The sequence below is a fragment of the Natator depressus genome, chromosome 20 (genome assembly GCF_965152275.1).
Source record: "Natator depressus isolate rNatDep1 chromosome 20, rNatDep2.hap1, whole genome shotgun sequence".
Lineage (NCBI taxonomy): Eukaryota > Metazoa > Chordata > Testudines > Cheloniidae > Natator > Natator depressus.
Genome location: NC_134253.1, coordinates 25,286,409 through 25,312,631, shown reverse-complemented (window position 1 = coordinate 25,312,631; position 26,223 = coordinate 25,286,409). Strand labels below are relative to the sequence as shown.

The window sequence follows — 26,223 nt, the reverse complement described above, 5'->3', positions numbered from 1 at the left end:
TGAGGCACCAGCTGACATGTCGCTGGAGATTACAGCCTCTCGGTCTTCCAACCTCAAGCAGAGCTTATTTCACAGAACAAGTTTCCAAGTCAGGCAAGTGGCAATTGTGATGCTTACAGGAGAGGGAATAAAAACAGATCCAGCAAGGCACCGAGGGGGCATACACTGAGCGGTCCTTGCCCACACAGCTCTGCCACCACAGTGAAATCTTGTCCCTTTACCAACCACCCACCCCACCCTAATATACCATCCTGGGTTCCCCACACACACAGCTCTGCTGATGCCTCTCAATCCCAGCCTGCTGGCTCCCCACTATTCCAGCCCATGAGCTCCTCGCACACTATTTAGCGACTGTCCCTCAATCCTGACCTGCCCCCCTCTGCTCTCCTAGTCCCAAGTCTCCAGATAGAAGACTGATGTGCACCTTCAAAGCTGTCTATCCAGGATCCCTGCAGTATCTAAGTGCTTCATTGCAGAACCATTTCTGCTCTGCAACTCTCTTGAGCAGAGACTACCCGATTACATGTGGGGTGTTTTGTCACCTGGGCTCATTCCACATGCAGATCACCTGAAGGCCAGAGCTCTAGTCTTCAGAAATGAAAGGCTAACACAAGGGAACCCTCCTCCCAACACAAACACACACACACACACATCCATAACTCCAGACGGGAACCTACCGGGTGAATCTGTGTTTTTGATCACGTTGGTCTTATCTTTTTGAGCTTCCTCCTACAACACAAGACAAAAACGAGGGGGCGTGAGAACTGAGCCTTCCCAACTGAAGCCTGGGAATGTTGCCGAGCAGCATTCATAACTCACCGCGTTGGGGTGGGGAAACTCAAAGCGCACAAAGGCATCCAGGTCATTGGGAGTCACGCCTTAAAATACAAAAATACCCAGCCAGTTTATAGCTTAAAGATGACGACCTAATATGCAACACATGATATACAAATCCAAGGACTCTGCTAGGATTACTGGGAGCAAGCAATCCCCCCTGAAGCTACCTAACTAGAGGAGAGAGCTTTTTAACTAAAGGGCAGATTAATCTGTACTGGAGACATCGGGGATAGTTGAAATGGTTGTTTAAGACAGAAGGTTCTGGCCTACACGGGAGACAAATCCTTTTTCTAGGACTGGCTGAAAATTGTCAAAACTCTTCTGTGATGGAAAAGTGAGTTTTTGATTCAACAATATTTCACACAAGAAGTGCCCAATTTCCACAGAAAGTTTTGACTTTTCTGCAAAAATCCCAAATGCCCCCAAACCAAAGTATTTCTATTTGGATAATCTGCCACACCACCTCATGGGAGCTGTAGTTCGGCTGTCTCACATCCCCATTCTCCTCGACTTTAGCTGAGCTCCCTGGCTGGACTACATCTTCCACGATGCACCACAGCCAGGGATTCCCCTCTCCAACTGGGGAGCGGGTGCATCATGGCAGATGCATGTGAACCAGGGAGCCCAGTGTGTAGGAGAATGGGAGCACAAGGTACCCAAACTACAACTCCCATAAGGTACTGCAGCAGCATTTCCAAATAGAAATTTTGCAGTTTTCAAATTTTCTGAGAAAAAATAAATTTTCTGTTTGGGGAAAAAAACCATTTCCCAACCAGCTCAAATGCTTTCACTCAGAGAGAGAGTCTATAATCCATCCTAGATCTGTGCAGTCTCACGTTCTGCTCATTTCTTCCGACACATTCACAGTTACTACCATCCATCTCATGCCCAGCTATTGCTATTTGATCATATTTTGGTGTTATTTTTGTCTGATACCCTCCTATCGCCCCATATCCCACTTTGTTCCTCCTCTGCTAACGACTGGATACATTTCACTAAAAGTTAATCCTGCTGAAGAGTGTTGGCTCAGATTAAGGACTGGGCCTCAGGAGAAATGGCTGCCAGACTTCCCGTGTGACCTCGCACAAGTCACATAACCTCTGGGTGCCTCAGTTCTCCCTCTGTAAAATGGGGGTAGAAATACCGATCTACCTCCAAGGGGCATTGTGATCATCAACAACATCTGTAAGACACTCAGATATTAGGGTGATGGCATAGTACCTAGACAAGTACCTAGGTACTAGGTAAGTACCTAGACGAATAGACAGAGTTGCTGCAGGAGAGGGTTATTTCCAACTGAGGCTGAAAATATGGAGACAGCAAATCTTCTACGGTACTTAAGTTCCTCATAAATTGTAACTTTGCATTTCCATAGCAATTTTCATTCCAGGATCTCAAAGTCGATGCTAAACATTAATAAATTAAAGAGACAAAGTGGGTGACGTAATATCTTTTATTGGACCAACTTCAGCTGGTGAAAGAAACAAGCTTTTGAGCGACACAAACAAGAGTGATGTGCAAGCTCGAAAGCTTGTGTCTTTCACCAACAGAAATTAGTCCAATAAACGGTATTACCTCACCCACCTTGTCTGTCTGATATCCTGGAACAAACACAGCTACAACACTGCAAACAATTAATAAATTAAGTCTCTCAGTCCCCTTCCCCAAGAGCTAGGTGGTATTATCCCTATTTTACACATGGGGAAATTGAGGCACAGAGGCTAAACAACTTGCCCAAGGTCACACAATCAGTGGCAGAGTCTGGGACAGAACTCATTTTTCCTGACTTTTAGTCCCATGTTCTAATCATCCGAGTCCCAGCCCCCGTAGGGTTCTTCTCTTTATTGGGACAGCTCTGCATAACCGTGTTTCAGACACACAATTATTGATGCACCTACCAGTCCACAAGGGGATACCATACGAGAAGAGCAGGGAAAAGCACCAGTGATAATTGCTGGTGCTCTGACCAACAGCCTCTGGGGTGTTTTAACAAAAGGTAATTAAAAAGCTGCTGAAAATGGGCAGTGTGTGTGGCAGTCCAAGAGCTCGAGCAGACACCATAGCAACAGCCCACCCCGCCCCCAACATCGTCAGACAAAGCTCCATGCTTCCACTGCACCTAGGCCACCACCTTTGGCTGATACCCCACTCGACAGCAGTCACAGTGCCTGGGGCTCTTCACCTGCTCCAGTCGGTCACTGCATTAGCAGAACAGATTATTCCCACTGCAGAGCAAAACCTCCACTCAGCCCCTCTGTTTATGGTTATTTCTCATGGCGGTAATAAGACACATCCCCGTCATCCCACTCCTTTGCTAATAAGAGTTGATTGCTGTTTTACCTGGAGGAGCTGGGAGGTTGATCCCTTTCACTATAGTTAGAACCATATCGTTGCTGTTCAGCTCAGGAAAGATCCTTCAAGAATAAGGCAGAAAGAAGGTTAAACATGAAATAATTCCTACCTCCTCCAGCCAAGTAGTGACTTGGGGATGTGGAGTTGGTATGCTCTGCAGTGCCCCCTGCAGGTGCTGTAGGTCGACACTTCCTGCTCTTGCATACAGCAGACCAACACAGCTATGTCTCAACTATACCAGTAAAAATATATCTGCCATACAAATGTTCAGACACTGCACGTACACTGCCTTCCATCCAAGAATTGCAATGTATTATCCCCACTTCGCTGATGGGGAAACTGAGGCACAGAGTGGGCTGTACAGATCTCAGTTTTAACAAATATTGTGTTTAACAGACTATCAAGTATGGCAACAAGATGGCATATAGAGTTAGCCATGGATGAAACATACAACAGTCCTATCCACTCCACCTGCTGTGGGCCCCCATCTCTACCTGACCCACACACCATAACATGAAAGAACTCAAAACAGTTATTCAGTTCCTGAGAATAGAGTGGGAGGGAGGGCCCCAGACCGATTGGGAGGCAGCGGTCAGCATGTACACACCAGTATATAGAAGAGCTCCCCCGAAAGCGAGGCCACGGGAAGCCCAGTGGAGGGCCAGACATGTCAGCACTGGCAAGGTCTTGGTTACCTTCTCCCACCCTGCAATGAGGGATAGCACGGCTGGAATGAAAGAAGCAGGAACCAACTGGCAGCAAATTAACTTACTTGACCACACTGAAGGTCCTCTGCTCATAGTGGTACTTGGGCAATGGGAAGCCTTTGGCGTGGGCTTGCTTTAAGATTTCCATGTTCTTCTTGCAATCCTCTGCCATCTTCTCAAACCTGCAGAGGGAAGGGCTAAAATGAGCCGGGAGTTTACTTTTATGGAGATTCTTTTGTTATTCTGGGCTCTGCTCTCAGACCAGTACAAGAACCTTCACGCCTGCAGCTCCTGCCGTCTGGAAGAGCATTCCTGCATTGCCCACTCTCCATCTCACTACAGATTGCAGGAGATGGCCTATCCCATTCGCCCTCTTGTCTGTGGCTTTGGGTATGTCTCCACTACAATCAGAAGCGGGGACTGCAGCTCCTGTAGGCTTAGCTAGAGCAACAGCAGTTTAGCCACAGCAGCGCAGGTGGTTACACGGGCTCATTGTCAGAGTACACACCCAGGGTCCCGGGTGGGGCTGTACTCGAAGGTCACCTGGGTATGTCTGTAGAGCTGCAACCACCCCTCAGGACGGCAGCGTGGACACACCCTCAACTTCTCTCCCCTTCTGTTTATTAAACTCTGAACGGTAGCCTCAAAACTTCGCATGAGCGACACTAAGAAACACCCCAATTGCTTTATTTTGTAACATATATTGTGCACATTGCATAAATATCCGGTATTGTTGGCCACTGTCCTTGCTGAAGGCATCTCTGTGTGCCTGACCCATCGAGTCAGTTCCTATCTCACAAATTCAAACCATGAGCCTATGTCTAACAGATGTGGAGCAAACTGGACCCATTTGGGCCAAGGCAATCTTAATCTTAGCTTTGACTCAGGGTGGGGAGTGGAAGATAGACTGCTGAATTTAGTAAAAGCGCCTTCTAGGATGGAGAGAGAAACTGGAGACATCAGGTTACCAGTTTAATATGATCACTACAAACACTCTCTATATTTAATATAGCACCCTTCATCCAAATGCTTCAGAAGTTGCAATGCTTTTAAGTATTTCGGCCACCACTGAAATGCAGCCACCTCTGGAGTAGAAAACAGCAGCTGGTGTGTGCTATTAAACAACACTGCACAGTGAGGTGTCCTGTGTGCCAGGAATTTTAGGCAGGCAGTATGGAATTACCTATGCTGGAATTTAGCCAGGACACTGGGGTTGGGAAAAATGCCATAGGATCGTTAACCCATGAGCAGTCAGGACTTCTGCTTAGCATCTCATCTGAAAGGCAGAACATCCAGCAGAGCCCCCAGCATGACAGAAATTGGCGGCCACACAACACAACCACATTTCAGAAAGGAAATGCATGACTTCCCTGACGGAAGCAACTGGGACGGACATCCTGGATAATTCTGCAGCAGCCTCATGGTGTGTACAAACAACACAAGGAAAGGAGCCTGAGGGAAAAGGGGATAGAAATCACTCCTGCTGACATACTTACTTGGTTGTTTCAGCGATATTTCCTAGGTGAGTGAACTGCTTGGAGTAATTCAAACACATCTGGGACAAAAACACACGAGAAAGTTACTACCATCTGCCCCCCTCTAGTGCCTTCTATCCAAGGATCTGCAGCATGTCACAAACACACACTGACACAGCCTCCTGTGAAAGAAGTAGTCTCATTCACAATTACAGATGGAGCCACTGAGACGGAAAAGGGAAGGTCGCTCTATGAGTCAATGGTGGATCTGGAAATAGAACCCCTGAGTCCTGTCTCCCAAGTTATCCTTTCTTCCTCATACAGGCCTTTACAATCCAACCAGTACACTCATCAGGATGGCATTCCTGCCAACACACACTACAGCAATACAAGTTTGCTTAACGAAACTGGAGTCTCCCTTGGCCCCCTGCCTAATGCCTTGGATCAGCGGCTCTCAATCTGGGAACCAACAGACACCTGTGTTTTCTTGCTATGCCCACCGAAATCCCACAATCCTTTGCAGAGGGATGACTCCAGAAGAGGCAGAGCAAGTTTGACTTAACAAGACGCAGCAGCTGGTGTGATCCTAACACTCCCGGGATCACAGCTGGCAGAATCTCCTCCTGGAGGAAGAAGGGCAAGAAACTTCACTTAAGCCTAGGCATTCCCCTAGGAATCCACTCCCCTGTCACTGCTGTTCTGAAGAGCTTCCCCGTAGATTCTAAGCCTCTGAAAACCCAACCCAACCCTCTCTTCCTAGCTGATCTCCCCTTGGATCTTCTACCTCGTGCTGCTGCCTCATCAGCTTCATGAACTCCATGTACTGGCTGGCTGCCTCTGGGGAGATGCTGACCCCACGACGCTGCACGAGCACGAAATCCTCCTTGTTCACTGGGGCGTGGGGCACCTGAAATGGAAGTGAGGCATGACAGTGACCTGTGGTTTCAAGAGAAGAGATTTTCACCTACACCGACCCATCTGCAAAAGTTAGGCCTGGAGTAAGGAATGGCCCATGCTGGACCATATCTTCCACCGAGGCACTCAAAACCCTTCATTATCTCACCAAGCCTCACAGCCCCCTGGAAAGTAGAGATTATCCCCACTTTGCAAACTGGACAAGTCACTTCCTCTTTGTATCTCCACTTCCAAAGTCCCACAATGGGTCAGTATCAGAACCAGAACCCAGGAGTACTGACTTCCACTCTCCTGCTCTAAGCACTAGACCCAACTCCCCTCTCAGAACTTGGAATAGAGTCCAGGAGACTTGAATGCTCACCCCCTAACCTCACCCCCATTAGACATGTCTTCTGGTACAGGCAGAGACATCAGCACTCCAAAAGCAAGTGCAGGGGGCGGGGTATTCAAGTGTTCAGTAGAGAACACGGATCCAGTTACATTTAAGTTCAGGAGCTTGTGCATTCCATACTCCTGAATTCAGGCAAAACACATAGCTATGAATATTCATATAGTGGCTAGTTTTAGAGACAGATCATTATTACAGTATAAGTAGCAATATAACCATTTATCTTTTTGTTATGCAGAATCCCCAATGATCTTTACAAACTTTAACAGTGACACACGCGGTCTGTGAGGATCACAATGCCCAGCACTAAAATGCAGCCGCTTCTGGGGTGGGAAGTGTCAGCTGTCTAACACACAGCAATGCTGCACAACATGGTAGGAGAGGGAGTGAAAGATGCCATAGTAAACACATTTTGAATTGAAAGAGGCAGAATAGAATTACCCAGGACTTCTGGGCTTTTGAAAAGGCCAGGAATCTTTAACAACTGAGTGGTCAGAAACCAGTAGTTCTCATGCCGTGGATTGCTCTCAAATTAAATGCTCCGCAGGGACCTCCTTACTTTGGTTATGTCGACAGGAAGCCCACCCTGGGACGCCTCGATCATGGGGTCAAGGCCCTTGGCCTGACGCAGGAACAGCTTCGCTCCCTCAATGTCATTCTTCTGTTTGGCTCGAAGTGCCGCCTGCATCAGTTGTTTCTTCCTGCCCTCCAGGAAAGCCAGCTGCTGTTGGGCTGCCGGGAGGAGGAGAAAGAGGATAGTCGCATCGGGGGTGGCTGTCAGGACCTCATGCTATGGGTAGTCCGAGCTGGAAAGGGAAGCTGGGAATGTTGGTGTATTCAAAATACCGGGCCCATCACCTCGTGGGGCCCGGTCTGACGTTTCAAACTGGGTACATGAGGCGTGTGTCATTAGTATCGTCTTGGGGACCTCTCTCACAAACGAGACATCACTGACTTAAGACACCATTTGCTCAGGACAGATGTCAGATGACTCTGGTGCAATCGAACCTAAAACAGTGTTTGTTGCTTGGCAGCCTCACTACCAATAAAATATAGTGAAACTAGAAGATGTTCAGAGAAAGGCAACAGAGATTAGAGGAAGGGGACGGACTGACTTAGCAGGGAAAAGGTAACGCTTGGCTAACTGACAACTAAGATGGCAATAGAAAGGAGGAGAGGAAGAGATTCTAGTGTCATGTACCTGAGACACAGAAACAGCGGGGAAGGAAATGGTTTCAGATGGGCTGAGAAACAAGGGGCAATGGAATGAGTTTGAGTTAGATCACCTACAGTTCAGCAGTCAGGGGGCCGCAACATCCTACTCCTTGACATCATCTGTGCTGGAAATGGCAGATACACCACAGTGCCTCTTCCTACAGGAGACAGGTCTTGGGTGTACCAAATATATAAACGATTCTTTAGCGAGGCTGCTGAATACAGACCCTACAGTCCTCTCTGGTTCCTAGCCTGTGCTGCCTAGTGTCACTGTGCATGCTCCCCCTAAATCCTGGCCTGGCCTCCTGACTACACCATAGGTACCGAGTCAGACAAGGGAACCATTCCAGCCAGAGAACCGTAGCAGGGACTGGCACCAGCACCACAGATCAGCATATAGCCCAGCGTGGCACTGAACGCAGTCTGACCACTTCCTACAGCATCAGCCTTGATAAAAATGGAAAGTTTCCGAGAGCTGGAAAGCACAAGTACCTTTTGTGGTGGCTTTTGCGGTGGCTTTTGCGGTGGATTTACCAGTCCCAGCTGGATTTGCTGCTGCAGGGGTACCTCCCGAAGACACACGTGGAACCAGCTTGGGCTGGGACAAGGCGGCTGGCTTTGACAGCGCAGGGCGGGAGCCAGGCTGTAATTAAGAATTAGAAAAATACATGAAGCTATTTTTCTTACAACAGAACACGATAAGTCTGAACTCTGGGACTCAGGCAAGATGGGAATTGAAACAAATGGAGATGAAAAAAGCCCATGTTAGCCAGCACTATAAAATTCAATCCAAACACAGACCCATAGGACTTCAAGAAACCATCATGATCATCTGGTCTGACCTCCCACACATTGCAGACCACAGATCCTCACCCACCCAATCCTGTAATAGACCCCTAACTTGTGGCTGAGTTCCTCAAGTCCTCAAATCATGGTTTAAAGACCAAATTACAGAGAATCCACCTTTTACGCTACTTTAAACCTGCAAGTGACCCGTATCCAGTTTCCATAGAGAAAGAAGTTTCATAGCACAAATTAATGGGGTTCTGTATAAACGGGTCCCACCCCAGATACGCAGTTAATGCAACTCAGAAACGGTTTTAACTGAGCCATCTTGTGCCTAACAGGTTAGCAGAACCGGACCTTCTTCATCCCCTCCACATTGTCATCTTCCTCATCATTCTCTCGGTCTTCCTGATTGGCTAGTTTTATGGCAGTTTCCAGGACTCCCATGATGCTTTGGTCTCCTGATGAAGCCTCCATGCCATGGATGGGTGGGAAGCCTACCAAAGAGATGGCAAGTCTAAAGAGGGGATCGAAACTGATCAAACTACTATAGAGAGCAGCTGCATACCCGAGCACCCCAAAGAGTTAGGAAGATACCACATCTAGCTACTCGTGTGATAATTCCATTCAAACCCACTGAGTGAACCGTGCTAGAGAACAGAACTGCAGGGAACAAGCAGGGGGGCGTCTCAGAAGAAATGCCAATGACCACAGAAAGGAGACTGAAATTCCCTCTTGCTCCTACGGGAAAGGTCCTTCCAGGGCAGGGCTGAGACACATTGGTGGGGATGGAGTGGTAGAAATGTGCCCTGTTACTGCCAATGCTGCATGTGTTGTGAATAGAGAGGTCTCCAGAGCTGCTATTCCAGAGTGAAATTCACACATATGGAAGTTTTAAAAAAACTGAGTGAAGAGTGTCCTCTACTGTTCTACTCTGGTAGCAAAATAAAATCAGAAAATACCTGGTGGAACAGGCAGCTCAGCAAAATCCACAGCTTTCCCTGCTTTGTGAGCTCGGATGGCCTCTTGGTATTGCTGAAAGAGAAATCAAGACTGAGCACCTCGGCCATGGTGCCTCACAGGCATGCCCTTCTGAGAAAGACGTATCCCTTATTATTTACACTAGGGTAGCACTTACGAGCCCCAGTTGTGGGCAACGACCCCGTTGTGCTAGGTACTGTACAAACAGAACGAAAAGGTGGTCCCTGCTCCAGAGAGTTTACAATCTAAGTATAGGCCAAGAGACGAGGTGGGTACAGACAGATGGGGGGAGCACAAGGAAACAATGAGACAATCCACATGCAAGCTGCCAATAGAGGGATGTTCCATCAACTAATCAGAGTCAGACAACCATATTGCGTCTCCGAATCTTTTTACTGAGAGTTCAAATCTTATCCCATGGCACCAGTTAGGGGTTTCTCTTCCCATTACTGCATTGAGTGTGGAATGAGAGAAGAAACCTAACTCTAACGTCCATTGGAATTATGCACATCAGTGGCAGATTAGATTCCAATCATGGTAGTGTTTTGCTTAGGTCTAAAAGATCAGGTTTTTGTTTGTTTTTTTTTAAAAGCACTCCATTGCTCTGTCAAGATATTAGCAATTTGCACCAGGCTTTAATGCTCAGCCTTCAAGAAGATACTGAGCAAAACTGATGGACTTTACAAATAAAGATGATAGGCACAAAGATCTTTCACTTATCACTGAAATGCAGCAGTCTCTGGGGTGGAACAGAGCAGCTGTTTAGCAGCACACAGAAACATTTATGCTACTTGAAGTGATGTATCATGGATCCAAATGAAACTGCAGGGGGATTTAGGAAGGCAGTATACAGTTACCCAAAATGTACTATACCCCCCAACTTTTGGGGAAAGCACTAAAGGCACTCATGACTACGAGCGGAAAAGAATCTCACTCAAAAAGATGGCACCTCCCAAGGCACTGTTCCCCCGGCAAGTGGGGTCAGCACTGACTCAGAGAGACACAACCACCAACTGAATCCCCAGCAGCAGATAACATTGCCCCAGAAAGAGTACTGTCCTGCTGTACAGCTCTGATTCAGAACTGTATCTGTCGGGGGTGAGGGGAGCCAGGATCCATGCAGAGCTGTAGGTTACGGGACTTTCACGCTTTCCTCACCTTCACAATGCGCTCATGCATTCTTGCCTTCCGGTCATCTCCTTTGCTCTTGGCCTGAGCTGAGGCTGTTTTGTACCGCTCCATCCTCTGCTGCAGGGCTTCCAGCATGTCTCGCGGGGGTGGAGGGATATCTGTTTCAGGGGTGGGAAGAAAGGGATGACACGCTTATTGGGTTTACTTTTCTAACTTCTCCCTCCTTAACAAAAATCTGTAACTCTGCCCCAGCCCTCGGTAAGGTGGTGACAGGAGGCAATTCAGCATTTCATTTCCAATCCATTTCTAACCGCTGCCTAGAATATCTGGCTCTTATCACAAGTTGTCATCAGTAGATCTCAAAGTGATTTACATATGAAGTCGTATCAGTATCCCCACTTTGTACAGATGGGGAAACTGAGGCACAAAGCGGGCCATGACTTGCCCATAGTCACCCAACGGGAGAGCCAGAACTAGAGCCCAGGTCTTCTAAGTCCTAGTCCAGTGCTCTATCCACTAGGCAACACTGACTGCTCCCCGAGAGCTGACGATAAATAAGAGATGTTCCCTGCCAATCAGGGAGCAAACATGTTCCCACCCCAGTACTCACATGCCCACCCATCCCCGTGTCATAACGATTCTTCTGATTATCTGAACATGCAGCACAGAGCTCCGCACGGCTCTAGAATGTTTTCTGGTAGCTGCCGTGATCTCTGCAGGTAAGAGCTGAACTGGAGTTTGCACAGTAACACCACTCAAGCTAGTGATACTCCCAGGCTTGCCTCTTTCTCCCCTCCAGGTCCCACTTACTTTCTGGGCGGGTTTTTCCTTTCACTACAGAGGGGGTTTGCTGTCCTTAGGAACAAAAGCAAGGCTGGCAAGATACACAGCAACTACCAAACAGGCAGGACAGCTTGCAGCTCCCATTCAGTCTAAAAGAAATTCCAAGGTTGATCGGCTGCATGGCATAACGAGCAACCTCTAGTCATGCTGGGGCGGCTAAGATACCAAGGCACCATTCTGGAGCTCATACCTGCAGCGGGGGCTGCTGATTTTGCTAACGGCATTGTTGTCGACACAGCAGATTGTTGTTGTAGACCTGGGGACAACAGCTCCTTGGGCAGCTGGTCTGTGAAAATAAGATTGTAAATGACACGCAGAAAGTGAAAAATAAAAATAAATCAACCAACCCAGATCGACAGAAAGTAAATAGTAAAAAGAAAAAAGAAAAGGAGTACTTGTGGCACCTTAGAGACTAACCAGTTTATTTGAGCATGAGCTTTCGTGAGCTACAGCTCACTTCATCGGATGCATAGCATATTGTGGAAACTGCAGAAGACATTATATACACACAGAGACCATGAAACAAAACTTCCAGCTGTTACCAGCAGGAGAGTGGGGTGGGAGGAAGTTTTGTTTCATGGTCTCTGTGTGTATATAATGTCTTCTGCAGTTTCCACGATATGCTATGCATCCGATGAAGTGAGCTGTAGCTCACAAAAGCTCATGCTCAAATAAACTGGTTAGTCTCTAAGGTGCCACAAGTACTCCTTTTCTTTTTACGAATACAGACTAACACGGCTGTTACTCTGAAACCAGAAAGTAAATAGGTTACTCCTCTCCCACCAGGCCCATCCAACCCAGTCCTCACAAGGAGCATCACCCAGATGGTACACTGCAATAATGATATTTCATCTTTCTCTGGCACCTTCCAAGCCAGGATCCCAAAGCACTCCTCCCATTTCCTCCCAGCCCCATTTTACAAATACAGAAATTGAGACGCAGAGTGGTAGAGTCCCCTTCTAAAGGCCACACAGCGAGTAAGTGACAGAACTGGGAATAGAACCCATGAGTCTGAACTTCCAGGGGCTCTCCAACCCCTGGACGACACTAAGGGCTCGTCTACACTAGAAAGGCTTTGCTGATACAGCTGTACCAGTGGAGTTGTACTGGCAGAGCCCCCTAGTGCAGCTTTACTGGCATCAGGAGATCTTTTGCTGGTACAAGCCACCTCCCTGAACGACAACGTAAGGACTCTTACCAGTACAGCTGCATGTCAACGGGCGGTTTTGCAGGCATAGCCATGTAAGTCAAAGGGGTGGGTTTCTTCATGTCTCTGACTGGTATAGCTATGCTGGCAAAATTTTGTAGGCCTGTCTTAGCAAGGAAAGATCACGACTGCCGTGTTAGCAATTTTAGCACAGGCAGTTTCCTCCACCCAGTCAGTGCCTCCATTGCCATGTCAGTGAAATCAGTGGCAAAGCTGAGTATCAATTCTCACCTGCAGGTGGGGGCAGGTGGCCCAGATCCACAGTTTCACCTTTCCCCAAGGCTTCTAGAATGGGATCAAAGCTCTGAAAGGCACAAGCCAGGGAGAAAAGTACTTTTAAACGCTTTCTTCAAAGATCTTAAAACATTTTACTCAAAACCACTCAAACCAACCTCATATATCCCATGTAAAGTGGGATTTATCTCCAAATTACAACTGAGAAAACCAGAGCAATTTGCCCAAGGTTTCACAGTGAACTGAAATTAGAACACAGTAGTCTTGGCTTCCAATGTTCTGCTCTAACTACTAGGCCACATTCTCCCCCAGAATCAGAACCCATCCTCCTGCTACAGCAAATGAACCATACTACCAGTGCAAGTTCAGTGTTGGTTATAGAGGGATGCTCCAAAGGTGGAGGACAGATAGGAGCAGAGGAATGTATTGTCTTTAGCCACACCTGAGCTGACCTATGGAGATAATAACTGCATCTGCATTAACTGCAATTTTCAAGGTCTTTTTTTTGTAGAAGGGAGGCCACAGCTTGATTTTAATTCCCCATACGAAGCTGAACAGCTGAACTGAAGGAAAAGCCTGTCCCAGAATAAGACTAGCCAAGGTGAAATAGAGTCACAAACGTGCTGCAGAACCAGTGGATGTGGTTTACCAGCAGCCTTCTAAGCACCAACTGGTCAACTTCTTAATTGCACCCACTGAAAGTGTCACTTCTAGGGCCAAACCAAAGCCCCTGCCAGTCTAACAGAACAGTGCTTTGGCTGGCAGGCACCTACCTTCGCAATGCGGTAGTATTTACTGGCCATCTCGACACTGCCTTGCTGTTTAGCATGCAGCGCGGCTAGCTTGTACTCCCGCTGCCTGTCCTGTAGGAGCGCCTGGGTGCTGAAGTTTTCAGAACCTGTAGAGAGACAGAGAAAAGAGTCACTGTGCTTTGTGTTTCAGAATCATCCAGTGCAAGATCAGGGGAACATCATGGTCATAGATCAGTAGGTATTTATAAGCTCAATCTTCTGCGATGAGAGAGAATGAAAGGTCCCCCATGCTTACCCGATAGTGCCAAAGGGACAGGTTTTTCCTCTGGTGTCTCCGGAGATCTGATGGGCAGGGCCAGGGCTGGCTTTGGAAGTACAGGAGGCGGCGGCTTGGGAGATGCTGCAGAGGGTCCCTGTGGAGGTGCTGCAGTGGGTGGCTGTGGAGGGGGATGGCTGGATAAACTGAACCTTCCGTTGGGTGTGGAGCTCTGAGATGAGAGAGTCAGTGGAGAAGGGGACTGCAGCTGGGAGTTCCCGCCCTTTCCTAGTGCAACTGCAGGAGGGATTTCTTCCTCATCAATCTTTTTGCCCTTCCTCACAGAGGTCAGCATGTTTTCTAATGTCTTGGAAACAAACAACAGATAATTAGCAATAAGCTTCCAAACTCTCTCACTCTTGGTTTTGCCAACAGCTATAGAAAACAGGTGCTTTAAAATTAGCCAGAACTTCAGCTGAGAGCCTGACAGCAGGAAAACTGGATACCAGCACCTTAGTCAGCCCAGAAACTGCAGCCTAATTAGACCTCAGAAACCCACAGCCTGTCATCAGCTAAAAAGCCATTCCTCAGCCAGACAGCAAGTTCCTAATTCCCACATTTTTCATGACTAGAAGGTAGCAGCCTCTTCAATTGCTATAGTGCCATTCATCCTATGGGAGCCAGAAGTGCTCTACAAACCACATGCCCTTTGTGGAGAAATCTAATTGCAGAAATGCAGCTCTCGGTGGGGGGAAGCAGCAGGGTGATTAGCAACAGCACACAGTCAGAGCACATCCAGTTTCCTAAGTGAAGACTCCAGACCCCAATGAAGATGCAGGGAGAATTTTAGGATGGCAGAATAAAAGTACCCAAGATGGAATTGGCCAGGATGCTGGGACAGGCACTCTGACTTGAGAAAAGCACTATGGGAACTTTAATGACCAGGAGTGATCAGGTCCTCAATTGTACATATACTTGGAAAGCCCACTGCTGCAGTTGTACAGGATCTATTAGGACCATGCGGGGACCTTTGGGCTCAATGTTATCTCTGAGGACACAGCAATATCACTAAATATTAAGACATCAAAGCGCTGCATCCCCTGCAATATACTGATCGCGGAGGAGGTTATCAGCTATTGTATTATCCATATTTAGGCACCTCAATAAAAGTGATTTTCAGAAGGGCTCCAGACCCATAGCTTCCACCAAAAGCACTAGGAGCAAGGCTGAAAAAACAGGCCCCTTACGTGGGTGCCTAAAAATGGATTTAAGTGCCACACTTTGAAGTCTGAAAACTTTGGCCATGCTCAGTTGCAAATTTAAGATCGAACAATTTCTATTATGTTTCTAAAAAATCTTTTCAGTTTTATTCTTAAAGAGCATCTTGGAAGACAAGATAGTTACCAAGACATTAGCCTGGGCACACTGTATTCTGGGTGCATTATTTAAAGCTCACCTTGAGGCCTCTTTCATATCTGCGCACTTTGGCGCTGTCTCCAGCTTGCTTTGCATTAGCGATGGCCGTTCTGTACATTTCCAGCCTTTCCACCAGAGTAGATTCTACGCTGCTGGAATCAGCTGGAGTTTCATTCACCTGTAAGAGCCCAGGGAAGAGGAGGAAAAAGTGTTGTTAATTAATCCAAAGCCCTGGCCTGCTAGGGGACAGCCATATCAACACTTCCAATGACAGACCTATTTTGTTCGGCTCAGGACAGTCAAACTAGACTGATCAGTTTCACTTTCCAGTTCTTACATGTTGGCAAAATTCTCCTGGACAACATGACCACAACTCAGGGTCTCTCTGTTCAGACATTAAGGACTCAAGGTGGGCAGTTGGTGAAACAATAGGTGCCTTAGGAAGGTCTGAAAGCACAAGGCTATTGAGTTTGGGTTAACTAATCTGGCCACATACAACAAAAATGTCTCTATTCATATTAGATTTCCCTCCACCCCACACCCTTTTTTTTTTTTTTTTAAATATAAACAGAACTGGTCCTCAACTAGTTGAGAGTCTTTTAAAGATATTAATAGAAAAAACAATACATTATGCAAAGGGAATTGGTAAAGAAATAAGAACTCTTCTCAGTGTATACCAGGGTTCAAGCAATGGCTACTAAGAACTGAAGCTGAGGAAGGATGCATTCATCTTTGATATTTAGAAAAGCCTTTAAAAAGACAATGGAACAGTATGCCGATGTATGGCCGCAGGAAAGTGCAGTACTTATGACACAATCTCCAATGAAAGTGAGAAATTAATGGCAATAGCACAAGGCCCTTTCTGCTAGTCGCAATGACCTAGACTCAGAGGTTTATGGGTTTTTTCAACCTTATCAGCTGTAATTCTAAAACACATCTGATTTCAAAACACAGCTAAATACTCAATTTTTCCTTAGGGACTTGGCTCATGAAGGTTCTGAAGAGTGACTTTACTGGGGGTGCAAATTTAGGCCCTGACCCCACAATTTGTGACACACGGGACAGCGGCTGCACCTGCAGAGCCCCGCTCCGGCAACGCGACTCCCAGCGGTCACAGCATGTTGCGCACACACTGCGAAGTGCTGGAGTGGGCCTTATCTTCTCCACCCAATTACTTTGCTCAATTGACAGGGAGCAAAACAAGCCTCCTGACTGTCTACCAGTGTCACCAATTCAATGTGGTATCTGAAAAAACCCAGATCCAATATTGTTGGCTGTCAGAACCTGACTGTCAGTTTTGTTATTGATGGGTGAAGCAGAAGAGACTCCAGCTCACTCATCCCCTGAACCAACAGGAAGATGGACTTTGACCACATAGGTCATTTACATCTCTAACTTCAGACTCTGCAATGCTAACAGGAAACACATGCTGGTTTGTGTCAATGGGGTGAGCATATATAACTTGCAGAGCTACAGGGAACAGATACGTAGCACAAGGAGGAGCCATTTCTGTACTATAACCACACTTTCAGCTGGAAACAGTGAGAAGGAAGCAAAGTTGGAAGGGGAGTTTTGCACCTTAGTAGCAGGTATTGTGGCATCCTTGATTTCTTTCTCTTCACCCAGGACTTCATTGAGTTCCGCCTACAAAACAAAGAAATTTAGTCTCTTAACTTTGTCTAGAGATGCTCAAAATGTAAGTCACACTGATGGGAAGTGGAGCAGTAATTTATAAACTACAGAGAGACAGATTAAGGGTGACAACTAGCAAGGGATAGGCATTGCAGCAGAAGTCCCAGCACTTAATGAGCATCTCCTCCTTATTAGGATGTGACAGGCACTTATGTATAACACCCCATCTTTAAGGAAATGGAATAATTTAGGAGTCAAGACACTAACTCCGGTATCTACAGATAGGTAAGATTGCGGGATTCTAATATGAGTATCAGTATAATGGGTTTGGATCACAATGCAGCTGTGAGCAAAATTCAATAGAAGGATCCCTGGTCAGTGATACACTGTGGTACAAAGCTTTCTGGAGAAAAAAATCCTGTTCCTCCAAGAGGACCTAGAGGGAGCAGGGAGGTGGCAGATGAACGGATCTATTCACCTGTTGCTACACAAGAATTCTCATTTAGACATGTCACTTTAGACATTCCCCACATATGAGGCATTGACCTGATAAAAAGGCCTTTTGTGTAACATTCCCAGTCCTTCACCGAGTATGAAGTCCTTCATACCATCAGATCATCTTCATCTTCCAGATCTTCTTCCTCTTCCCCTTCCTCATCATCCAGGTCTTTCATGCAGAGAGCGGCCATTCTCTCAATAGCTTCCATGGGCAAAGGGGCTGAAAAGAAGAGGAGACAAATACACAACTCATTTCACATAACCATATAATATCAGAATTCAAGCTAGTGTGCTGGGAGGGTGCAGGGAAGAAAGGTCTTGTTGCTAAGCACAGGACTGCGAGGCTCTGCCACTTCTCTCTTGCTGTAGCTCTGAAATTAAGGCACTAGAAACTTAACAGTTTGTAACTCTTTTAATCAAGTCCTTCTGGGATTCAGATGTGTCCTAGCTGAGCCGATGTATAAAGGGCATAGAGTTGAGGACCACTTACTTTTCCCTTTCGGCTTCTCTTTTGAATCTGGCCGGCCTCCAACTATAGCTATTAATTCTGCTTCCAGTTCACCATCCTCCTCCTTATCATTGTCCATCATCCCATCTGGAGAGAAATCCACTAGCAAACCCATCTAGAGACGATAAAAGACAAACCACGAGTCAATGGTTTCCTAATAGACAACAAGAGGCAGTGGTAGCTAGTGCTTAGATCAAGGGACCAGGCGTCAGGATTCCTGAATTCTAGTCTCAACTGAAAGAGGGAGAAGTGTCATCCGATGGTTAGAGCAGGAGATAAGGAGCGGGTATTTTTTTCTCCCTGCTTTGGGATAAGAACATAAAAATGGCCATACTGGGTCATACCAACGGTCCATCCATGTACAGTATCCTGCCTTCTGATAGTGGTATGCACCACCTGGAGCCTGCACCGCATCCCAAACCCTCTTCCTCAGCCCTGAGCCCCCTCCCGCACCCAAACTCCCTCCCAGAGCTGCACCCCTATCCCTTCCTGCACCCCAATCCCCTGCCCCAGCCCTGAGCCCCCTCCTGCACCCAAACCCCTCACCCCTTCCCACACCCTAACCCCTGCCCCAGCCCAGTGAAAATGAGTGAGGGTGGGGGAGAGCAAGCAATGGAGGGGCCTGGGAAAAGGGGGCGGGGCAAGGAAGTTTGGTTTTCTGCAGTCACTTCACCTCTGTGTGCCAATTTGCCCACTGATAACATGAAGCTAACAGGACACCTACTTACACTACTAGGCATTGTAAAGTTTAACGTATGTTCATAAAGCATTTTGACAGCCTCATATGAGAGGAGCTACAGGCGTATAATCATATTACACAACACAGGCTTTATGACAGCTTCCCCTAACGTGTGGTCAGGGTGTGTCTTGCTGTTTATACAGTGGAGTGCACCTCACTGTAATATCAGAGAAGATTCAATTTTCATACTGCTCATAAAGAAGAATCATCTCTCCCTCCTACAGAGACTGCTGCAAAGACTTAATTGCAGGTGTGTATGTGCTTTTATAGGAGTGTGTTGGTTTGCGCTTCCCAACACCTGTCTCTGCTTGGAGTTTGACCCAATCCCTGATGGGCGAAAGAATAAAGCATAAGGGAGGGGGGCGGACTTTCAACTGAGACAGGGCAAGGCAATACAAACCCTGTGTGCATGCACCACTATGTAAAAATCCCTGACAGATGGCAAAACTCAACCCAGTACCTCCTCTTGGTAGATTATTAAAAGAAAGGCTAATGCAAGTACCCTAAACCTTCAGATGGCCTGAAAACGGGGAAGCAACATGCGATCCCCTCACCCTCCAAGCACAGTCAGATAAATTTTACGGTCTATCAAGGTTTTATAGCCAGTGAAATTGAAAGCTCTCACCAATTAACTGGTCAAACATTAATTTTATTGAAAACAGGATTCAAGCGAAGGGGGAGGTTTAGTACATTATCCACACCTAATTGGATTCTGTCGGACACAAAGCCCTCCAGCATATGAAGAGAGGGAGGGCTATTACCATATGTCCCTGGACAGTTTGTCCTCCATAGACTTGCTCTAGATCTCTGATTTCGTCCATGACTTGCATGTTGTGACAATTTGGTCATTCTTAACATGTTCTTTCTGCAGACAAGTACTTCCATTAATAATTCGGTGCGGTGCCAGACAGCAGTACTAGTTACTGTCATCTGTGCCTAGGTACCGTAGTGACTGGAATACCATATACAATACCACTGAAAGTGATAGGTTTTCCAGCCATTTCATCTTTTAGCACATAAGCAAGTTCAGTAAAAAGGGTCCAAAAGAAAGGTCTACAGAAGCTCAATTACCCACATCCCCAATACAAGAGACCTGGAATAATGCCCAGCTTTATCCACCATAGACTGAAAATGCTGCAGGATCCTGGACCATCTATCCTACAGAGTGGCAATTTAACCTGGGATCTATGACAAGACATCAAATTTTATTCCTCTGAGACAGTCACTTAGGAGCAATCAAGTTCCCATCCTTAGACTGGCACATGTGCTCCACAGACGAGTGAGTGGCAGGCACAGTGTGACAGAAAAATGAGCTTTGAAAAGTTAAATTGATTCTTTGACGTTTGCAAAACAGTATTCAACACCATTCATTTCAAACATCTTCAGCAAAATCCTAAATTCCTAAACCCAGTCATTAAAATCCTAAACCCAGTCATTCTAGGAAAATAAAGCAATTGGTTGACCATGCCAGAAGCTGTCAGAAGCTGCAACTCACGTAAACCTGCTGTGTGATTCTGATCTAGGTTAATAAAAGTTAAGAGCCAGAAACAACTCAAAAGATCACCCTGCCCATCGGCCTGTACACAGAGATTGAGAAATTTCTCAGATTTCTAGTTCACTATGTAAACACAAATGAACATTAACATCAGGAATTCTGCATCACGAAACTGGGGTAAAAGAAATGCTGTGCTTTAAGGAAATGTACGCAACACTTTTTTAAATTCCACACATTACTATTTTCCTTGTTTACTTTTAATTCCACATTTTGTGCATTAGCAGAGAGATGTTGGGAACAGATGAATCACTCCTCTTCATCGGGTCCCATCTTTGTCCCAAAGGGCTAGGGTGGAGGTGGGGTATAATGATGATTTGTTTATTTCTATTATTTCTGGTTTGTCAATTCTCCTGATGTGATTTCTAAATGACAGCAAATCTGATTCTCACCTTGGGATGGAGGCAGCGGCCACTTTGGTTACAACCTGGCCAATTTTCTCACTGGCAAAACCAGTATTTTTACCATAAGGCCAGCAGGACAAAAATTTACCCACAATGAAAGAACCAATATTATTAATGAACAGCAACAATTTTCCATCTCTATAGAACTTTTCATCCTGCAGAAGCCAAACTTTACAAACTACAGGCCTGAACCTGCTCCCACTGACGTCAAGAGTAGCAAGCTTGGGGCCTTTATACACACAAAGGTTACTTCAGAGATCACTTATTGGGGGGTGGGAGCAGCGGCCTCAGGGATTGGGGGAATTTAGGAATCTGACAACAGGACAACTACATTTTTTTACACTAAGACTCTCAAAGTAGATCCGAAGGAAGAGGCGTTTCCTCATACAGACAGGGGAGACGTAAAAAAGGAAACCCAGGATTCACCTGTCTGGCTTTGGCAGCACCACTGCGTCCTGGTGGTGGAGGCGGCCTCCTGTTCTTGTTCATTTCTTTTTTCTCCCCCTCAGACTGAGCTGAAAAGAATCAGTGCATTGGGTCAGATGGAGCGAGATGGTTACAATGGGATCACCCAGGCACTGTCCCTGTGTTTCCGCTCCACCCCAGGACAGTATGGCTAACAAACCTCATTCCTTCCTCCTCCTAATGCTTTCTTCTTCCTCTCCTCTTTACTTCTCCCTACTCAGCCCTCTGACTCCATCCCACTTTCCCCCTCATAACCCCTCCAATGCCCTCTTTTCCTCCACAGAGTTCCCAACTTCCAGGAGCTCTCCCACAAATCCACAACACAGCACACACACTTCCCAGATCTTTGCTTCCCTCTCAATCCAGGAGAGGCATAACGAACTATTCTCCCTGCCCATAGTGGTCCCTCTCTCTCCCTACCTAAACTACCCACATGCCCCCCCGCCAGCTCCTGCTCTCCCATTCCCAGCAACCACACCCTGAAGCCCCACAGAGCTCATTGTCCACTCCCCCAAAAGCCTACTCTCCCCTCCCCCCGGCACCCCGCTCCCCCACCCCAGAAACCCCCCCACCTCCTGACCTCCTCCCCCCGGCACCCCGCTCCCCCACCCCAGAAACCCCCCCACCTCCTGACCTCCTCCCCCCAGCACCCCGCTCCCCCACCCCAGCACCCCCCCGCCTCCTGACCCCTCCCCCCAGCACCCCGCTCCCCCACCCCAGAACCCCCCCCACCTCCTGACCCCTCCCCCCGGCACCCCGCTCCCCCACCCCAGCACCCCACTCCCCCACCCCAGCACCCCCCCCGGCTCCTGACCCCTCCCCCCGGCACCCCACTCCCCCACCCCGAACCCCCCCCACCTCCTGACCTCCTCCCCCCGGCACCCCGCTCCCCCACCCCAGAACCCCCCCGCCTCCTGACCCCTCCCCCCAGCACCCCGCTCCCCCACCCCAGAAAGCCCCCCACCTCCTGACCTCCTCTCCCCAGCACCCCGCTCCCCCACCCCAGAACCCCCCCCACCTCCTGACCTCCTCTCCCCGGCACCCCGCTCCCCCACCCCAGCACCCCACTCCCCCACCCCAGCACCCCCCCCGGCTCCTGACCCCTCCCCCCGGCACCCCACTCCCCCACCCCGAACCCCCCCCCACCTCCTGACCTCCTCCCCCCGGCACCCCGCTCCCCCACCCCAGAACCCCCCCGCCTCCTGACCCCTCCCCCCAGCACCCCACTCCCCCACCCCAGAAAGCCCCCCACCTCCTGACCTCCTCTCCCCGGCACCCCGCTCCCCCACCCCAGAACCCCCCCCACCTCCTGACCTCCTCTCCCCGGCACCCCGCTCCCCCACCCCAGAACCCCCCCCACCTCCTGACCTCCTCTCCCCGGCACCCCGCTCCCCCACCCCAGAACCCCCCCCACCTCCTGACCCCTCCCCCCGGCACCCCGCTCCCCCACCCCAGAACCCCCCCCACCTCCTGACCTCCTCCCCCCAGCACCCCGCTCCCCCACCCCAGAACCCCCCCACCTCCTGACCCCTCCCCCCGGCACCCCGCTCCCCCACCCCAGAACCCCCCCACCTCCTGACCCCTCCCCCCGGCACCCCGCTCCCCCACCCCAGAACCCCCCCCACCTCCTGACCCCTCCCCCCGGCACCCCGCTCCCCCACCCCAGAACCCCCCCACCTCCTGACCCCTCCCCCCGGCACCCCGCTCCCCCACCCCAGCACCCCCCCCACCTCCTGACCTCCTCCCCCCGGCACCCCGCTCCCCCACCCCAGAAACCCCCCCACCTCCTGACCTCCTCCCCCCGGCACCCCGCTCCCCCACCCCAGAAACCCCCCCACCTCCTGACCTCCTCCCCCCAGCACCCCGCTCCCCCACCCCAGAACCCCCCCGCCTCCTGACCCCTCCCCCCAGCACCCCGCTCCCCCACCCCAGAACCCCCCCACCTCCTGACCCCTCCCCCCGGCACCCCGCTCCCCCACCCCAGCACCCCACTCCCCCACCCCAGCACCCCCCCCGGCTCCTGACCCCTCCCCCCGGCACCCCGCTCCCCCACACACTTCCTGGCCCCCCTGAGGAGCCTCGCTGTCTCCCCCAGTAGAGGGCTCCCTTCGAAGACACCCCAGGGGGAGATGGCCCCATTCCCTCCTTATCCCCCCCAACTCACTTCCTGCTTCGCCCAGCCAGCTGACAACAACACGCCTTGCTTTACGGCCACCGGCACACCATTGTCGCAAAACCGGCAGCGCCGTCGGCGTGCTTTACGGCCCCTCCCCCGGCGGAAGGCGGAACCCGAGCTCTCGGGCGACCCTGCGCGGCAGAGCGCACGGGCTGAGGGGAGGGGACTACATTTCCCAGGAGACAACGCAGGGAGGGAGCGGAAGCGCGCATGTGTAATAGTGGAGGAGGCGAGACCTAAAGAGGGGCGGGGCTAACAGCCAAAGGTCGGGAGGGAATTGGGAACCTTAACCGGGGGGCGTGGCTGAGAGAGAGGGCGGAAGAAACCTGGGCTGGGCCCCCATTAGGGGGCGGAGCTAAATGCCCGGCCAGGGAGCCGGGGAGCGCCGCGGCGAAGCGAGAGGGGCGGGGCCAAGCTAGGGCAGGCCGGGGAAAGGGCGGGAAAGGCGAGCGCGAGCCTCTGGCGGCGACGGCGCCCTGAGGCGACGCCGGCGCGAGCCCTGAGGCGAAGGGCGGGGCAGGGGGGTGAGAGAGACTCCGAAAGGGCGGGAAAACGCTAGTGGCGCTGAGGGGAGCGCATACCCCCGCACTTCTGTCCTGAGGTGACTATCGCGCTTGGGGGGGGAGGAAGAGGCCCACCACCCCCCGGCCTCAACAGACGGGCCGCAGGGCTGTGGCTGGGCTGCCCGCAGTAGCACCCGCCGCAGCCAAGCAACGGGTAACCGTGCGTTGGCAGGATGCGGTGGTGCCAAGGGGCCGGCTCCGGCCATACCGTCAGGAGCCGCTGGTGCAGCGGAGTGACGCCAGGATGCCACCGTGTCACAGCGAGCAAACGACGCGCTGGCTGGCGGGCCCCGTCCGGGGAACGAGTGTTCTGTCCCCGTGACAAACTTAGACGATCTGAGGAAACGTGGCCTGACTTGAGACGAAAGGCGAACCTTCCAAAACAAGAAGAAAAGGCGCACTTCATCGGACGCATCGGCTCCCGAAAGCTTCTGCTCAAATAAATGTGTTAGTCTCTAAGGTGCCACAAGTCCTCCTGTTCTTTCTGCGGATGCAGACTAACACAGCGGCCACTCTGAAACCTGTCAAAACAAAAGTCTAAATACAGTTACTCTTTTAGGTCCATTGAAAACGCTTGCTTTTGATACATATGAAATGTTTCAGTTTGATCTTTGACTATTTTAAAGAGGTTTTTACTGTAAATTTTCAAAACCGAAAGCTGCTTCGAAACTAAAAATCGAAACTTTCTCTTCTGAAAATGTCAAAGCATGTTTCCGCATTTTAAAAACTTTTTCCAGTTTTTTTTTCAAAACACAAGTTAGCCAAAATAATACAAAATTGGGTTTAGTTGAAATAGCATTTTCCAATGGAAAACTGTTCTGACCAAAAAAAACTTCAACCAGCTCTAGTGCTGGCACAATGTCGGCATACCAAGATGCCAGGTGGTGATGAGGAGATATGCCATTCACAGCGACATCACTACATCGCATCGGAATGGCACAGTTTTCTCAATAGCAGGCCCATACCACTGGAGATCACTCCCTGCAGAAAACAGGTTTCAGAGTAGCAGCCGTGTTAGTCTGTATTCGCAGAAAGGGAGACTGCTGAATTGGAATTAATTTGCAGACTGGATACAATTAATTTAGGCTTGAATAAAGACTGGGAGTGGATGGGTCATTACACAAAGTAAAACTATTTCCCCTTGTTTATCCCCCCCCCTCCCACAGCACTGTTGCTCACATGTTCTTGTCAACTGCTGGAAATGGCCCACCTCGATGATCACTACAAAAGGTCCCCCCCCACCCCGACCCCGCTCTCCTGCTGGTAATAGCTCACCTTAAGTGATCACTCTGGTTACAGTGTGTATGGTAACACCCATTGGTTCATGTTCTCTATGTATATAAATCTCCCCACTGTATTTTCCACTGAATGTGTCCGATGAAGTGAGCTGTAGCTCATGAAAGCTTATGCTCAAATAAATTGGTTAGTCTCTAAGGTGCCACAAGTCCTGTTCTTTTTCCCTGCAGAAAAGTGATTTACCAGGAAGCTGCCCACTCTTAGAATAGAAAGAGCTGCAAAAAGAAGTAACTCATTGCCCAAGCCTTCTGAGCTGGTTAAATCCTGATTTCCCAGCTCACTGGTAAAACTGCAGGCAGTAGGGGTGCATGGTGCTTGGCCTCTCTAATTGAGATCTTGAATATTTCAGTGTCAACTTTGTAACGTGTCTAGATACTTTGATGATAGGTGTAACAACATGTGGGCAAAATCTGTATCCCTGTACCTGAATAATCTGCATAACTTCCCTTTGTCTTGCATGAGAAGACAAGGTGGGGGAGGTAATGTCTTTTTTTGGACCAACTTCTGCTGGTGAAAGAGACAAGCTTTTGAGCGACACCGAGCTCTTCTTCGAGACGGCTACAACAGCACTGCAAATACCTTCGTCTGGCATATCCACTCAAATGCTATGGATGGAAAAAATATCTCCTGGAATTATGTACTAATAATTTTAAAAATCCATAGTAAAATTTCAACATTTATATTTAATGTGTTTTGCCTTGTATGAAATAACATACACTGAGACTCGTGTATCTTGAGCACTCTTGTGTTTTCCCCCATCTAGATTTACCAAGCCGTCAAGATGAATAAAAGGAAGAAAAAACTACCAGGTAATAATAATAAAATACCAGGGCTCAGTTTGGTGCTACAAGTGGGTGTGAGATGCCACCACTTATTTCTTTCCCCCCAACCTAGC

The 26,223-nt window shown here is 49.0% G+C and overlaps 1 protein-coding gene across 5 annotated transcripts in view; it reads right to left on the bottom strand.

Moving 5' to 3' along the window:
- CC2D1A (coiled-coil and C2 domain containing 1A) overlaps positions 1 to 23,526 on the bottom strand; it is a 36,852-nt gene extending 13,326 nt beyond the window's left edge. For 3 of the 5 annotated variants that reach the window (XR_012635886.1, XM_074935438.1, XM_074935441.1), the window contains exons 1-21: positions 23,351 to 23,369; positions 21,255 to 21,343; positions 18,116 to 18,248; positions 17,736 to 17,845; positions 17,074 to 17,139; positions 15,536 to 15,673; positions 14,119 to 14,446; positions 13,845 to 13,969; positions 13,069 to 13,141; positions 11,821 to 11,916; positions 10,815 to 10,945; positions 9,638 to 9,710; positions 9,033 to 9,172; positions 8,382 to 8,532; positions 7,234 to 7,406; positions 6,156 to 6,278; positions 5,393 to 5,451; positions 3,962 to 4,078; positions 3,178 to 3,251; positions 820 to 878; positions 678 to 729 (exon numbers count right to left, since the gene is read on the bottom strand). Coding sequence is in view for 4 of the 5 variants with exons in the window: in XM_074935438.1 (XP_074791539.1) it covers positions 678 to 729; positions 820 to 878; positions 3,178 to 3,251; positions 3,962 to 4,078; positions 5,393 to 5,451; positions 6,156 to 6,278; positions 7,234 to 7,406; positions 8,382 to 8,532; positions 9,033 to 9,172; positions 9,638 to 9,710; positions 10,815 to 10,945; positions 11,821 to 11,916; positions 13,069 to 13,141; positions 13,845 to 13,969; positions 14,119 to 14,446; positions 15,536 to 15,673; positions 17,074 to 17,139; positions 17,736 to 17,845; positions 18,116 to 18,248; positions 21,255 to 21,317 (2,284 nt within the window). In the remaining variant the exon portion in view is untranslated. Of the gene's footprint in view, positions 1 to 677; positions 730 to 819; positions 879 to 3,177; positions 3,252 to 3,961; positions 4,079 to 5,392; positions 5,452 to 6,155; positions 6,279 to 7,233; positions 7,407 to 8,381; positions 8,533 to 9,032; positions 9,173 to 9,637; positions 9,711 to 10,814; positions 10,946 to 11,820; positions 11,917 to 13,068; positions 13,142 to 13,844; positions 13,970 to 14,118; positions 14,447 to 15,535; positions 15,674 to 17,073; positions 17,140 to 17,735; positions 17,846 to 18,115; positions 18,249 to 21,254; positions 21,344 to 21,453; positions 21,657 to 23,350; positions 23,370 to 23,457 lie in introns of those variants that run through there. The other 2 variants (XM_074935439.1, XM_074935440.1) reach the window with 2 other exon arrangements.
- Between the last annotated feature and the right edge of the window lie 2,697 nt (positions 23,527 to 26,223).